General features: G+C 52.4%; 1 protein-coding gene across 2 annotated transcripts in view; it reads left to right on the forward strand.

Moving 5' to 3' along the window:
• Window positions 1–1,058: 1,058 nt before the first annotated feature.
• The window catches only part of KDM5B (lysine demethylase 5B), a 35,264-nt gene continuing 20,101 nt past the window's right edge, over window positions 1,059–16,221 (forward strand). For both annotated transcript variants that reach the window (XM_070401390.1, XM_070401391.1), the window contains exons 1-6: window positions 1,059–1,369; window positions 12,229–12,306; window positions 13,376–13,498; window positions 14,534–14,704; window positions 15,024–15,158; window positions 15,889–15,985. In XM_070401390.1, coding sequence (XP_070257491.1) covers window positions 1,166–1,369; window positions 12,229–12,306; window positions 13,376–13,498; window positions 14,534–14,704; window positions 15,024–15,158; window positions 15,889–15,985 — 808 coding nt within the window. In that variant the 5' untranslated portion in view covers window positions 1,059–1,165. The remainder of the gene's footprint in view (window positions 1,370–12,228; window positions 12,307–13,375; window positions 13,499–14,533; window positions 14,705–15,023; window positions 15,159–15,888; window positions 15,986–16,221) is intronic.

A 16,221-nucleotide genomic window follows, 5' to 3' on the forward strand; every position in this document is an offset into this window, starting at 1 on the left:
GGCCAGGCCTCCGTGGACCCTCCGGACGAGGCCCCAGCGCGCAGGCCTTCCCAGGGGCTGGCTGCTCTCCGGGTAAAAGGGGTCTTTTCAGTGTGAAAAGTCTTATCTTTGGAGTTTGCTCTCCCCTTTTCTGGGGCAGAACCCTAATACCCCCCCTCCCCCCAATAAAGAAGCGCCCGACGAGTTCATGGCTCGAGGTTAACCTCTGTGCGCCGTGGCCTGCTCTGCGCGATGGGGACACGGCAGCTCCCGCCCCACAGGACGGTTGTGGAGACGAGCGGACAGACTAACGCAGGCCGAGCCCCCTCACCCGCAGGAGCAGCCGATAGAGCTGTTTATTGTGCACAGACACGCGGGGTCTCTCCCCCGGCACCAGAGACCCCTCCGAGTCGCCACGTCCGGGGGGACCGCCCTGGGCCCTGCCCAGCTGACTTCTCGCCCATCTGACCCGAGGCCTGGCTCGGGGCGCGCACGCTGGCCTGCACCCCGGGCCCCGAGTCATCCTGAGGCCCCCGGGCCCCCGTGGGACCTCCCCGCTCGCATCCCTCCCTCTGAGCCGCCTCACGCTCCTGTGGCCGGTGGACCCTCTCCGCGACACCGCCGCCCGCCCGCCCGCCCTCCGCAGAGGCTGCATCCACCCCGCGCCTCGCCGTCCTCCTCCGTGAAATGGGAACAAGGGGCCCGGCCTCCGGGGGCAGCTCTTAGGAAGGTGCCAGGACAGGCGGGGGACCCGCTGCTCCCTCCTCGGGGTCACCACGGGGAGCGGGCGCCTGTGCCCCCGGGGGTCCCCCGAGGGTGCGCCTCCCCCGCGGCTCGTAGCACCGGGCGCGACGCCCCGGGCGCCAGGCGACCGCAGGCCCCCTCCTCCGCCTGGAGCGGCCGGCGGCGGGCAGGGCCCCGGGCGCGCAGGGAGGGGCCCGTGGAGGCGGGACCGCGGGCCCTGCCCGGCCTCCCTGGGGGCGGCGGGGGGCGGGGCGGGACTCCTTTTCCTGCCGCGGCGCGGAGGAGCACAGCGTGGATGCGCAGCCGCGGTGCCGCCATCGGCGGAGGGGGAGGAGGAGGAGGAGGAAGGCCGAGGCCCCGCGGAGGCTGAGCAGCCCGGCCGCCGTCCCCTCCCGCAGCCCGGACCCCGTCCGCGCCCGTCCGCGCCCCCCGAGCCGCGGCGATGGAGCCGGCCGCCGCGCCGCCCTCCTGCCCGCGCCCCGCGCCGCCGCTCGGGGGCCCCGGGCCGCTGGGCGAGTTCCTGCCGCCGCCCGAGTGCCCGGTGTTCGAGCCCAGCTGGGAGGAGTTCGCCGACCCGTTCGCCTTCATCCACAAGATCCGGCCCATCGCCGAGCAGACGGGCATCTGCAAGGTGCGGCCGCCGCCGGTGAGTGCGGGCCGGGCGCGGGCCGGGCGCGGGGGCGGCGGGCGCGGAGGCCGGCGGCGGGGACGTGCGGGCGGCGCGGGGCGCGGGGGCGGCGGGGAGTCCCGTGCGCGCAGCAAAGTTTCAATATGGCGGCGGCCGGTCCTTTGTGTGGCGGCGGCGGCCTCACCTGGGCCGCGCTCGGCGGCTCCGGGCACCGGGGCGGCTCCGGCACCGGGAGTGCGGGCGGCCGGGGGACGGGCGCGGCGCGCGGGCGGGGCGGCGGGGGCGCGGGGGCGGCGCCGGGCGGGACCCCCTTCGGGGACGGGCCGGTCTCCGGCCCGGGGCTGGGGCGCCCCCTCGTGCCGGGGGCGGGGGCGGTGGGGGCCCTTGAAACGGTCCCCAACGGCCGCAACGTCCGCGGAGCGGAGCCCCCGCCCGAGCGGACGCGCCCGCACCCCCGCCCCCGCCGGCCTCGTGGGGCGCAGGGGCCGTTGGGCCGGACGGCGGTTGGACGGCGGGGCCGTTGGGACGGGGCTTAACTGCCGCTGCGACGGCCGCCGCCGAGTCGCCTCCCGCCCCGCCCCTCCCTCCGCAGGGACCGGCCCTCCGGCCTCCCCGCCCCCAGCCCGGTCCTCCCGGGGCGCCTCCGCCGTGACCTTCGCAGTTGCAGCGACTCCCTCCGGCGACCCCTGCGTTCGGGGAGCTGTTGTCAGCGGCTTCCCCACCGAGAACCCCGGGTCTCAGCTGCCCCCCCATTAAAACACCGACCCCCGAGCTGTAGTTTTTCGCAAGTTTGCAGTCGGACCCGACCTGCGCGCCCAGGAAACTACCGGCCGCCGGGGTGGGGGCGGGGGGGGGCGGCTGGGAAGCGGGGCGCAGCCCGGGGAGGTGCGCTCAGCGCGCAGGGACCCGCACGCGTCGCCGCGGGCCTGGCTCCGGCCCAGCTTCGGTCTCTCGAAAGCGCGCGGTTCCGACGCGGGGCCGCGGGCGGGGAGGGTGCTCGCTGCGCTCGGGGGGCTTCGCGCCGGCGTCGGGCACCTCGAGTTCTCGGTCCCCGCAACGTGCAGTCCCGCGCCCGGGAGTGAGCTGTGGGGACGGGGCTGCTGAGCCCGGGCCCGGCTCCCTGGACGCCTTTTATGGGCTTTTGCCCCCAAAGACGGTTGGGTCAGGGGCTCGGGTCCCGGCTCGGCTCAGAGGCGCATGGCGGTCCCTGCAGAGTGTGCGGTGGCGGCACGAAGGGCACCATCTTGTGTGGAGAGGGCGCCCCGCAGCCCCGCAGGCAGCCCCGCACCTGGCCCTGCTCCCCGGGCCCTGGCGGGGCTCGCTGCCCCTTTGTCTGGAGCTCCGGGGCCCAGGGCAGAGGCGGGGGCCGTGCTCGGGGGTGGGATCCCAGGAGGAACGGCTCCCCGACGGGCAGCTCTCGAGGGGCGTCTTCTGGGAGATGGAAACGGTGTTTTAGAAACTTGGGTTTTCGGAAGCTCATTGGGAACAAGTGGCTTCATCTTGTAGAAACAGTAACGCGGAGGAGCGGCCGCGGTTACATAACGTCTGCTGCTCGGGGAGTTTTGCTCGCTAAGTCTCTGGGCAGGAGTGGCTGTTAGTTACACGGTGTCGGTCGTTGGGAGGCCAGGGCACGGATTATACTGCGTTTGTTTGCTTTTGTTGTTTGGATCCTCAGTTAGGGGCAGGCAGGTAGCGGGTAGCTGCTTCCTCGTGAGGGAGGGGCCTGAAGGGCCTTCCTCTTGAAAACATGGGGGCTGTTTCACAGAAACGTGGAAATACAGTAAAATACATGCGATTCGGGGAATGAGGAGTTTAGAGAGGAACTGGACCTTGTTTCCAGGTCCATCGGCTGTCGGGTAACCAGGCTGTGTCCTGTGCTGCTGTTCCTTTACTCTTCCGTTAACCTGACTCCTGGTTTTGTTACCTTTAAAATACAAATTTCCATCTCCTTCTTGATGTACTTGGGTGTCTTTTTAAGGATACGGTGCATTTGCCATGTCGCTGTGTGGTGCTGGGAGATGGTCATTTCAGGGACGAACTATCAGGCAGACGTAGGTGACTGCTCAGCACACACTTTCTGCATCTCCCGAGTTTGATGGGAATGTAGTTGATGCTTTAATAACTTCCTTCCTTGCCCCAAACATTTGGCCATAGGTAGGCAAGATTTCACAAATTTCTCCTTTGGCAAAGTCCAAAAGCCAGGGATTTAAGTCAAACCCCAGATGGCACCGGAGGCACATTTTTTTCAACTTTCACTTCCTGTGGTCATTCATTTGATCCCTTCATCATGGTAGCCAAAGAGTAAAACAGACTTTCAAGTGTTTTAACACAGTCAGCATCTTTGCGTGAGCCTGTTGGTTCCACCCTTAGGAGCGGATAAGAACTAAATCCTTCCTTTGTGTAATAGAAGTGTTAGTGATACGGAGCTCACTCACCCTCATTACAGCCTATCATTCTCCCTAATTCTCAGTTTGCTTGATTTTGTTGTTAATCCTCACTGGAGAATATTTTTTTTCCCATTGATTTTTTTTTTCTTTTTTTAAGAGAGAGTGGAAAGAAGGGGGAGAGATGGCGAGAGAAAAAGCATCCACATGAGAGAAACATTGATTGGTTGCCTTCCGCACGTGCCCGGATCAGGGCTGAGGATTGAGCCTGCAACGCAGTCAAACCCGGGACCCTTCCGTCCAAGGGCCGACCCTCTATCCACTGAGCAAAACCCGCGAGGGCCGGTTGATGGACTTTGGCCTCACCTCCTCTGGTTTTCTACTTCTGTGTGTGTCTGTCACATTTTTCTGTAGTTGTGAGTCCTTGGCCAAGTTAAGCCCTTGACATTTGGAGAAAAGTCTTATCAATAGAAACATTAAGTGAAGGAAGAACATACAATTACTTTAAAAAATAACAGGTTTATTGAGATATAATTCATATACTGTACAACTCATCAGTTTTTCGTGTTTCACAGAGTCAGCACTAGAACATTTTTTTAAAATATATTTTATTGATTTTTTACACAGAGGAAGGGAGAGGGATAGAGAGCTAGAAACATCGATGAGAGAGAAACATCGATCAGCTGCCTCCTGCACACCTCCTACTGGGGATGTGCCCGCAACCAAGGTACATGCCCTTGGCCGGAATCGAACCCGGGACCCTTCAGTCCGCAGGCCAACGCTCTATCCACTGAGCCACACCGGTCAGGGCACTAGAACATTTTTATCTTTCCCAAAGAAACCCATAACCATTTGTGAACTTTTTTTTTAATCCTCACCTGAGAATATGTATATTGACTTATTTTCATTTTTAGAGGGAGAGGAGCAGGGCGGGGAGAGACAGACAGACAGACAGACAGATGTTGGTATGAGAGAGAAACATGGATCGATCGCCTCCCGTATGTGCCCTGACTGGGGATGGAACCTGCAGCCTAGCTATCTTCCCTGACGGGGAATTGAACCCACAACCTTTTGGTGTCCGGAGAATCCCCAGCCAACTGAATCACCCGGCCAGGCTGTAACTGAATTTTAAAATCTAAGGTGTGAGAAGCTTCAGTCAGTGGTTCTCAACCTTCCTCATGCCGCGACCCTTTAATACAGTTCCTCATGTTGTGGTGACCCCCAATTTCATTGCTACAAATTGAACATAATTAAATCATAGTGATTCATCACTAAAACAATATGTAATTATATATGTGTTTTCCGATGGTCTTAGGCTACCCCTGTGAAAGGGTCGTTCGACCCCCAAAGGGGTTGCGGCCCACAGGTTGAGAATCGCTGTTCTAGGGCAGTGGTCGGCAAACCTCGACTCGTAAGCCCCATGCGGCTCTGGCCCCTTGAGTGCGGCTCTTCCACAAAATACCGACTTCTCCCCATGGGCCACGAAGTTTCAATCGCACTGTACGTGCGTGTGCGCACGTGGTATTTTGTGGAAGAGCCACACTCGAGGGGCCAAAGAGCCGCATGTGGCTCGAGAGCCGCGGTTTGCCGACCACGGTTCTAGGCAAATGAGACCTTTCTGAGCCATAATTATAAGATGTTTAGAACAAAGATGTGGAATTTGACTTAATGCATTCATGTAAGTCCTTTTTTAAAAAAACAACAACAACACGCATTTAAATCTTTCCTTGTAGACCATTCCTCGTGAAGCATCGTTGCCAGGCGCCCTCAGACCTGGCCAGGCCTCCTCCCCTCTGTTCATTTGTTTATTTCAGTCATAAGCTCTCTTCCTGGTATAGCCAGAGCGGTCACTTCCAGGTGTGAGAGAAACACTTTTTATTATGGAAATATTCACGCATCTGCATGAGGGAGAAAGAGAGAGTGCCCTTAGCCGCATTCCTGGATGGGAGAGAACAAAGCTGAGGGCAGCACTGGGGCCGAGCCACTGGGGCTGAGCGTGGACTAGTGACTGTTGAAGAGAACACGCTGGCCCAACTGTAGTTCTCTCTGGGGCGGGAGTGGGATTGGGCAGTTAGGAACGGGGTTCCAGTCTCCAGGGAGTGTGGGGGCTGCATTTCAGTTCCCGTCGGTGGTTTTGTTGCCTTTTTACACATTTGTTGGAACCTGTGTAGAAACGTGGCCGCCTCTTGGCACAGTGCTTGGGGTGGGGGGAGGGCATTCTCCATTCTGCTATTTGTCCAGTTTCCTACCCGCCAGGTTTTATCAACCGAACAGACCTGGGAGTCAGGAGTCGCCAGGAAAGAGAATGAAGCCGCTTTTGGAAAAGGAGTTTCAAGGAAACGGGAATTGAAAGGCCCCAATGAGTTGGGCCAGGTTGTCGGGCTGTTTTCCGGGAAAATGGTGGTCTGACTTTCAGCCCGGACGGCAGTTTCTCTTCAGCAGATCTGCTATCTGACGTGTAGGTGGTACCAACTACATAAAAGAACACTTTAAAAGCCAGGTCGCTGGGAAATATTTCCTGTCGATACCCCTAAAGTCCAAGTGCTCTTCCCCTCACAAGAATAACTTCATTTCTCCGATGAAAGACTAGTTAACAGTGCCAGGCAGAAGATCACATATGATGCTTTTTAGAACTTGTGGATTTCATTTCACTTGGTAATCTGTTATTTTACAACAGATGTGAAACTTAAGTACTATTTTGCTGGTATAAAAAGTTTTATCAAGGGGGGGGAGAGTGGATTTTTATGTGTTTTTAAAAGTCAGTTTCTCTTATGCAAATGAAGGAGTAACTTTCTAAATCTAAAAAACAAATAAGTGGGTAGAATCTCGAATCTAATTCCATCATGACCTCGGACAAAGTTATTTTTCTCCGGAGTAAGTATAAGGGGATCTGACACTGACCTGGGGCTGCTGTCGGATTAAGTAATGGATGGCTTGCAAGGAGCTTGCCCAAAGCATATTTGCTTACTGCTGGGAGAAGGGGACAGACTTAGCGAGACAGGCTAGTGCCAAATCCACGTGCCTCGTTTTCTCCTGTAGTGAAGGGATTTTAAAAAAGTGAAACCTGAGAAGTGAAAGGCCCACCCAGCATCAGAACTCGAATATACAGAATATAATCCTTCCGTTGGTTTAGGCGGAGCTTTTCTGTACCTGGTGCTTAAGAAATTAGTGTGATAAGTTATTTCAGAAATGTATTTAGTGTAGTGCGTGTGTACAGGCAGGAGTTTGTATTTGGTGAATTTTGTGTTAAGAAGTGTTTAAAATTGCCCCTAGTATGGGATGGCTGTGATGCTGTGGAATCCACTTGTTGCCTGACAGGAGGATAAACAGATTGAGTTTTAAATATTCTACAGTTATTGTACTTGTAAAGCGAGGAGGAAGTAGAAGAGGCGAGGGAGGGGGTAAAATTCACAGGCTGGATTGTTATTCTTTACTATCAGGCAGACTTAACAAAAAAGCTAATTAGAACTTATACGTAGTCACACAAACCGGATTCGCCAGTGTTTTGTTAAATAAACCTGCTGTTATTGGATCTCATAGCTCGTAGGCGGACCCATGTACTAGTAGACTCTATTTCCAGAGTGTTTTTTGTTTGTTTTTATCTTGAATCTAGAAATTTACTTAATACTGCTCTCTAGATGTATTAAATGTTCTTCCCATGGTGTGTGTGTCAGGTTTTACATCTCAGTGTTGGAGCTGAGTTGTGAACATGCATCAGGCTGAGCTTTCTCTTCCCGCTAAGCGGCTTTCTGTGTGGCTGCAGGCAGAGCTTGAGCATTCCTGTGTGAATTCTTGCCCTCTCACCAGCTTGACCAAATCGTAATGTTCAGAGAACTAAAGTCTAAAACCTCGAGTGCTCTGAACACTTGGTTAGAGCTTTTATTAAGCATCTTCCCATGAGGCGTACATATTCCAGACTAAAGATACCAAAACATTACCATTTTACTCTAATCTCATAACTGCAGAAACGAAGAACAAATCCCTATCAAAACCACATAATTACAAGGTCTTTAAGGCAAGATCCTCCCAATTTTCTGTGTGGTTGTACCAGCTCATCATTGGGTAATATTTAAACCAGATGGTACGGCCTCCTCTCGCCAGCTCTCACTTGGAGGGAGGGAGGGAGGAGAGGGAGAGCAGGATCTTCTAGGATTTGCATTCTGGTGAGGGGATGGAGGCGAGAGGGAGAGAGCACTATTAAGAGAATTTTGGGCGCACATATAACCTCCAGCTTGTGAGATCCCAGGCATCCCAGCTTGTTCTTCTGGAGCGGCTCTTGGCCAGAATTACGATACGTTTTGGACGAATGGAGAAGAGCCACCAAACTTTGCGGGGGAGGCTGGCGTCGGGTCTGTGCAGGGTGTGGGTCGCGGGTCTTAGACCCGTTCTTCCGGGTTCCTCTGCACCTACGTGTTTTCACACTAACCTTGAGGCTGTCCAACCTTCATTTGCAAAAATATATCTTTTTCTTACGTAACAGGTCATTGCTCATCAGGATCCTGGGGTGGGGGGCAGGGGCAGGGTTTAGAGTTTGATTTAGATCCAAGGTAATTTGGTTTGGAAGTTGGTTGGTTAGAGAGTAGAGGTCCCGTGGGAAGGACACTAGGGTAGGAATAAGAACATTTGGCTTCTGGTATGTGCTCATCGTTGTGCTAAGGTGTAGCAGTTTTACAGGTAAGGAGACTGTGCTGAGAGAAGTTAGTGACTTGCCTAAGATGTCACAGCCGTCACAGGACAGATTGAGGGATTCCACTCGGTGTTCTTCCAGCACCGATACCAGAAGTCACCCAGCTTCTCAGCTCCCCTCCCAGCTCCCCTCTGGCCATCCAAACACAACTGCAGGGAAATCAGTTAAGATCCTAAGATGCACATATATGACATCATCATACCACTTCTTTTAATTTTTTCCTAGATTTCAATTTTCCCATCACCATTTACCCCCCTCTACCCTCTCCTACCTCCCTCTCCCCGCCCTTCCCACACTGTTGTCCATGTCCATGAGTTTTGTTTTGCTCAACGTACCATGTCTTTTGTCTATTATATTTGTCTATAATTTAAAAATATATATATATTTTTATTGATTTCAGAGAAAAAGGGAGAGGGAGGGAGAAATAGAAACATCAACGATGAGAGGGAATCATGGATCGGCTGCCTCTCGGACGTCCCCCACCGGGGATCGAGCCCGCAACCTGGGCATGTGCCCTTGACCAGAATCGAACCTGGGACCCTTCAGTCCACAGGCTGACGCTCTATCCACTGAGCCAAACCAGTTAGGGCTGTCTATGAAATTTTATTTTATTTTTTAAAATATACTTTTAATGAATTAGGAGAAGAAGGGAGAGGGAGAAAGATAGAAACATCAATGATGAGAGAGAATCATTGATCAGCTGCCTCCTGCACGTCCCCTATTGGGGATCGAGCCCGCAACCTGGGCATATGCCCTTTACAAGAATTGAACCCGGGACCCTTCAGTCTGCAGGCCAGTGCTCTATCCACTGAGCCAAACCAGCTCGGGCTGTCTATGAAATTTTAAGTATACCTTCATTCTTTTAGTTTATCAATATGTATGAGCTTAGGCATTGCACGTGCTGTTTATTGGTTGCCTGGCTCATTTGTGTGGAAACTCCTGGTTCATCGATGTCACTGACCACTGTAGGGCCCAAGTGTTTGAGTTTTGAGTAGCGCTTCTGGTCACGCTAAAGCTCAGCCAACCGGGCTACCTAGGCAGGTCGCCTTTCCAGATCTTTAATATTTAGAAATTAAAACATTCTTTTAAGTAAGTCGTTCTGTGAAACTGGACTGATACTTTGGCCAGGCCTGTTCTATCTATAGTCACCATTTTCCCAAGTGTTCTGATCCTTTGGTCCTTATTATTTTAATACCACGCATGTTTGCAGGTGATTGTGTTGGTATTTTCGGGATCATTTCGATGGTAGGACTTTGGGGAACACTGGTTTGACGTGGTGTCTAGAGATGTTGGCCCCTCATACACAGGTCAGGAATTGACATTTGTGAAAGGAGACAGCACGTGAAAGGCTGCTTTTAAAACCTGGGTAGACAGTTTGCTGGAAGGACAGATGGGATGGGGAGCCCTTAGGGGCTCGCTGAGGGCAGTTGGTTTCCGAGTTTGGGCTGAGGACCTGGGAGGATGCGCAGACCCTCTCAGCAGGTCCAAGGGAACCTCGTCTTGTCAACTAGATGCCAGTGGCCGTCTTTTCTTTCTATGTTTGAACCAAGACAACTGACGCTGCAACTGACTGACTGTGGGAGATAGGAAAACCCAGCTTATTTCTATTAAGCCAGATACAAAGAATTGGAAAATGTATGCGAAATAAAACAATGCCACTATTTTTTGCTTAATAAATGAGTTTCTAAAATGCCTTCATTTCTGATGTGATAAAAGTGAATAGCTGTTTCTCATACAAATTAAAGCTCTTTGAAGTCCTCAGCTTTTAAGTTTAAAAAGGGTCCTGCCCTGGCTGGTTTGGCTCAGTGGATAGAGGGTTGGCCTGCGGACTGAGGGTCCCGGGTGTGATGCTGGTCAAGGGTGCATGCCTGTGTTGTGGGCTCGATCCCTGGTGGGGTGGGGAGGGGCTGCAGGAGGCAACCTATCGATGATTCTTTCTCATTATAGACATTTGTCTCTCCCTCCTCTGAAATCAGTAAAAATATATTTTAAAAAAGGGAGGGGGGTGTCCTGAGGCCAAAACTTTGAGAATGGTTGTGTTAGTAAAAAGGGAAAGTTGCTTAGGAAGGCTTGGCTCTCGCTCTTCCCTGGAAGAGGCCATTGTGGAACCAGGGGAGGGTTTGGTGAGGGCTCAGCTAGTTACCCACCTGTTGCTCCATGAAGTGAAAAAGTGAAATTCTATGTAGCCAGGAGCAACTGAAAAGTTGAAGTGGGCCCCTTTGGTGTCATTTTGTCATTTCGTTAGTTTTACTAACTTCGTGAACCACGTGGTTACTAAGCTAGTCTCTCGCGCAGATTGCCTCCGTTTTCCCTGCCGCCCCTCTGGGGCGGGACCCCATCCAGGCTGCCCTGTTCACGGAGCTGTCGCGGCTCTTCAGGCTCTTCTTAGCGATGACGGTTTCTCAGACTTTTCCTTGGTTTTGATGACCTTGTTTGAGGAGTACTGACTGACTGGGTGTTTTGTAGGAATTTATTTGATGTTTTCCTCATGGTAAGACTGGGTATATGAGTAGCTGAGTATTTTTTAAAGGGACATCTGTCTCTCCTTGCAGCCTTTCCTGTTGTCTGTGGAAGGGTTTAACATTAAAGCTGTGGGAGCTTCTTAATGAAGGGAAACCAGCTACAGTGAGAACCTCAGTTGCTACAGTTGCCTATGAACAGTTTTCTCTTTGTTTACAAAGTCTTGTCACTCAGTTGTCTTGATTGGCAACTTTTTAGCAGTCAGCTTTTGATTTTCTAGTTTTCACCTTTAGCTCTAAAGCAACATTGAAATGTAACTTCCTATGGCCCTGGCTGGGCGCCTCAGGGGGTAGAGCATCGTCCTGATACCCCAAGGTTGTGAGTTCCTTCCCCAGGCAGGGCACATACCAGAATCAACCAATGGCCCTGGCCGGTTTGGCTCAGTGGATAGAGCGTTGGCCTGTGGACTCAAGGGTCCTGGGTTCGATTCCGGTCAAGGGCACATGCCCGGGTTGCGGGCACATGCCCAGTAGGGGCGTGCAGGAGTCAGCCAATCAATGAATCTCTCTCATCATTGATGTTTCTATCTCTCCCTTCCTCTCTGATACCAATAAAAAAATATTTTTAAAAAAGAATCAACCAATGAATGCATGAATAAGTGGAACAACAAATCGATGTCTCTCCCTTTCTCTCTAAAATCAATAAAGTAAAAAAAAAAAATTAACTGTCCTAATTAGAATTTTTACTTGCTCAGTAGCATTTATTGAACACCAGTAGCACTGTTTTATGAGGCGGTTGTCGCACTAACGGGTAACTGGTGTCTGTCTATGGAGCCAAATGAAGCCCCATTCTTTTTTTTCTTTTTTTAAAATATATTTTACTGATTTTTTACAGAGAGGAGGGAGAGGGAGAGGGAGTTAGAAACATCGATGAGAGAGAAACATCGATCAGCTGCCTCCTGCACACCCCCTACTGGGGATGTGCCCGCAACCAAGGTACATGCCCTTGACCGGAATCGAACCTGGGACCCTTGAGTCCGCAGGCCGACGCTCTATCCACTGAGCCAAACCGGTCAGGGCTGAAGCCCCATTCTTGAGTCCAAGCTGCTGTGATCAGGTTGATTCCCCCTCAACCTGCAGTACGTGAGACCTGGACCATTGAATGAGGCTCAAGCAAGCTTCCCTAAGGGCATGGGGGTCTTGTTTATAGTGAATACGATTGGAAAGGAAAGGAAAGAACCTAGAAGTATCCACTGAAACCCTAGGACCCAGGGTTTTAATTGAAAACGATGTTTAAAATGCCAGAATTATAAATTCTTGTAACAAAAGCCTTTGCTTCATCCCCAGGATTGGCAGCCACCGTTTGCATGTGATGTCGACAAGCTTCACTTCACGCCCCGGATCCAGAGGCTGAACGAGTTGGAGGTACTGTCTTCACTGCTGCGCTGGTGCCTGGGTCTTGGGTGGAGGAGGGGAGCCCCTGGCAAAAGGCTCCCCCACAGGGCTAGTGGTTTTAGTGAAACTGAAATATGGCCAAATCACTGAAAATCATAGTCAAGAAAGTGGCAACGAGGCCTTCGCAGCAAACCCATTTTCATTGAAAACCGATTTCCGTCCCTGGTTGGCCGGTTCTTTCATTCAATCCACATTTGGTGGCAACCCCTCGAATTTGGGTTGTGAAGGAATGTCCTTTGAGAACCATCTAAAGGAGAGACCTTCAGCTCTGGCTTCTCCCAAATGCACATCTCACCCCAGTTTGCTGGCACTTGTTTCCCGAGGAGTGAGCAGGGGCTCTAGAGAGGAGCGGTGTGTCTCAGCGCCGTCTGCGGAGGCCCTAACTGCAGGGCGCGCGGGGCTTGGGGTGGGTAACGGAGGAGGCAGGGTGTTTGCCGTCATGGTTTGTCGATCTGGTTTTTGTTTTGAACGAAACCATATTTTGTTTTTCTCTACTGAGCAAACATTCTTCACTTAGTGGGCACGGGTGTCCACTGGGTTCTGTGGGTCCTGGTGGTGGTGGTACTCGATGTGCATTTTTGAGTTGAACTCGGAAGACAGGAGATAGGCATAGCTCTGAGGCCTGGGAAGGTGTTGGGAAGGTCTTTAAAGTGCCTACATGGTAAAAAGATGGAGGGGAGCATATGGAAGCTTACTTGTCATAACAGCACTGCTTCCCGTGCCCTTGTAGGAAGCACTTTCATAGCCCTCGGGTGCGGGGGAGGCCTTACTGGGTGCAGATCCCGCAGGTGCGGGGGAGGCCTTACTGGGTGCAGATCCCGCAGGTGCTGGGGAGGCCTTACTGGGTGCTTCCCTTCTGCTGGCACACGGTAGGAGTGGAATTAAATTTTTGTTGAGTTAATATTTAATTATTTAACCAGTTTTATTTTGTATCTTTTTGATAGTTTCCCTATTGAATTCAAAAGTGTTCTTGCACTTAAATATTGTAAGAATGAAAAGACCTTAACATTAGATTGAAACACAATTCTTTGACATTTAGGCTCAAACCCGTGTGAAACTGAATTTCCTGGACCAGATTGCGAAGTACTGGGAGCTGCAGGGAAGTACTCTGAAGATCCCGCACGTGGAGAGGAAGATCCTGGACTTGTTTCAGCTCAACAAGGTAAAGGCGAATGGGCGTCTCCCATGGAGTCCTCGTCCTGACAGGAGGATGGGTCTTCTTTGCTTAAGGCTCAAACTTACGGTTAAAATGTGTCAAATGAAATTCTTCATTCAGCTGAGTTGATTGGGCTCTTACTTGGCAGATCTTTAAAGCCTTATTTTGTGAAATATTTTGCTGCCACCCGTGTTTTGTTTTTGTTTTTAATATATTTTTATTGGTTTCAGAGAGGAAGGGAGAGAGAGAGAGAGAGAGAGAGAGAGAGAGAAACATCAATGATGAGAGAGAATTGTCAGTTGGCTGCCTCCTGCACGCCCCCCACTGGGGATTGAGCCCATACCCCAGGCATGTGCCCTGACCGGAATCGAACCCGGGACCCTTCAGTCCGCAGGGGTCAGCGCACATCATAGCGAGCGGTTGAACTCCGCCCAAGGGGACAATGTGCATGGTAGGCTTTTATTATAGAGGAAGGACGACTGAGCTCAGAGAAAACTGACCGAGCTAAGAAGCCCGAGTCATTTAACACCTTAACTTAAGGTTCCAGCCTTAAGTCTCCGTTCTTCCTACAAACACACTGCCTTCCTCCCGACTTTTAGCTTGTGGAGATTAAAGGGTCACTGAGTCGGACCCTTTCTTTAGAGAGAGATTTCATTGTTAATCTAGTGCTTCACCCCAGAGAGGGAAGTAGCTTTTGGGGTGCAGAACGATTATGGAGTATGCTATCAAAAGCGATGTTTTAATTTTCTAGCTTAAAAATAACAGTGTAGCCCTGGCCGGTGGCTCAGTTGGTTGGAGCATCATCCCTACACCTAAAGCTTGCGAGTTGGGTTCCGTCAGGGCATATGCTTAGGTTGGGAGTTGGGAAGGATTCTTTAAAGAGGTCGTGTGTGTGTGTGTTTTCTTTTGGCTTAGGAAGTGTGTCTTTGGAGATCACCACGGCCGAGAGCACTGTGCTTTGGAGTCACACGTCGGCACGAGGGAATTAGCAGGGGTGTCCGTGGAGGGGTCTCTGATTTCTCTTGCTATTTCATTGAACAGTTAGTTGCAGAAGAAGGTGGATTTGCAGTTGTTTGCAAGGATAGAAAATGGACCAAAATTGCCACCAAGATGGGGTTTGCTCCTGGCAAAGCCGTGGGCTCCCACATCAGAGGGCACTACGAGCGAATCCTCCACCCCTACAACCTGTTCTTGTCCGGAGACAGTTTGCGGGTGAGTGTCGGGTGGCCTGACGCTGTCGTGTTTCACTGATGATCCGCACGTTGTCTCCACGGGGAATGAAAGGCCTTGATTGTGTGTGGAAGACACTGCTTGTAAGACACTGCTTGGTTGTGTGTGTGTGTGTGTGTGTGTGTGTGTGTGTGTGTGTGTGTGAGAGAGAGGCTGGCAAGTGTGGACTTTGTGTTTATTTAGATTTTTAAAAATTGCAGGCCTGTATGTATGTAATAAGTAATTGCTAAATAGACCTTTAAAAATTCCAGTGAAATTGTCTAAGATTTAAAAAGGGGGGGATTCTTGTGTTTTATTCTAGTGTCTGCAGAAGCCAAACCTGGCCACAGACACGAAGGACAAGGAGTACAAGCCACATGACATCCCCCAGAGGCAGTCAGTGCAGCCCGTGGAAACCTGCCCCCCCGCCCGGCGAGCAAAGCGCATGCGAGCAGAGGTGAGAGCCTGTGCGCGTCCGTCTGACCGGGTTCCGTCTGTCCCACGCGGGCTCTCTCGGTCTCCAGCCTCCTTGGTGTGCAGAGGGTCCGGGTGTGCTCTCGCTTCTGTATTTGGGGACTGTGCTGCCGGAGGATGGGGAGTCCCCGAACTCGCTCTGGTTGCTGCTGCCTGGACGGATGGCTGCTTGTTAACAGTCCTGGGAAGATGGGCGTCCACACGCGGCCCTGGGCTCCGTCGCCTCGGAGGGAGCGAGGAGAGGGGAGGCTGGAGAGAACTTTTAAAAATCCCAACTGAGGATGTTTTTTTCTTAGGGACACACTGACTGGTTGCCTCCCACATGCACCCCAATGGGGCTGAGAAACTTGCAACCACGGTATGTGCCCTTGGCCGGGAATCAAACCCGGGACCCTCCCATCCGCAGGCCGGGCTCTAACCACGGAGCCAGTTTGACCAGGGCCTTTACAAAAATAGAGACATTAGATAAGAGTGAAGCTGTTTTTCTCGTGTTTCCGCAAAAGGGGGAGGGAGCCTTGACTGTCAGCAGCCCTGAGGGGAGCGTGAGGACCCACAAGGAGGACCAAGCTTCCGCATCTCGAGGGCGGAGAGGGACGTTTGGATACCATGTTAATAAACAGTTTATGGGATGGTAGCCACTTTGAGGCTCCAGGTGGAGTTGAGAGTTATTGTTTTTAAAGGATATATTTACGTGTGTGACAACTGTTTTCAAGGCCATGAACATTAAAATAGAACCAGAAGAGACAACAGAAGCCAGAACTCACAACCTGAGACGTCGAATGGGTTGCCCGACTCCGAAGTATGAGAACGGTAAGGAAGCTGTGCAGAGGCAGCAAGTGAAAGCCGTGGTTTGTTTGTTATGAAGAGAACACGGGGCAGCTGTTCCCTCGGCATCGCTGGGTTAAGGTGCTTCTCCTCGTGAAGCGCCAGCTAACAGGCAGGTGGGCACCTGGGCGTGTAGCTGCTGCTCTGAAACGCAAGAGCAGTGGTCTGTGCCTGGGCTGCATGTCCGACAGGTGTGTTTCCACTGGGCAGGCAGACCTGCT

Source organism: Myotis yumanensis, unplaced genomic scaffold (assembly GCF_028538775.1).
Source record: "Myotis yumanensis isolate MYYU_CA2020_CCGP unplaced genomic scaffold, mMyoYum1.0.hap1 SCAF_22, whole genome shotgun sequence".
NCBI lineage: Eukaryota > Metazoa > Chordata > Mammalia > Chiroptera > Vespertilionidae > Myotis > Myotis yumanensis.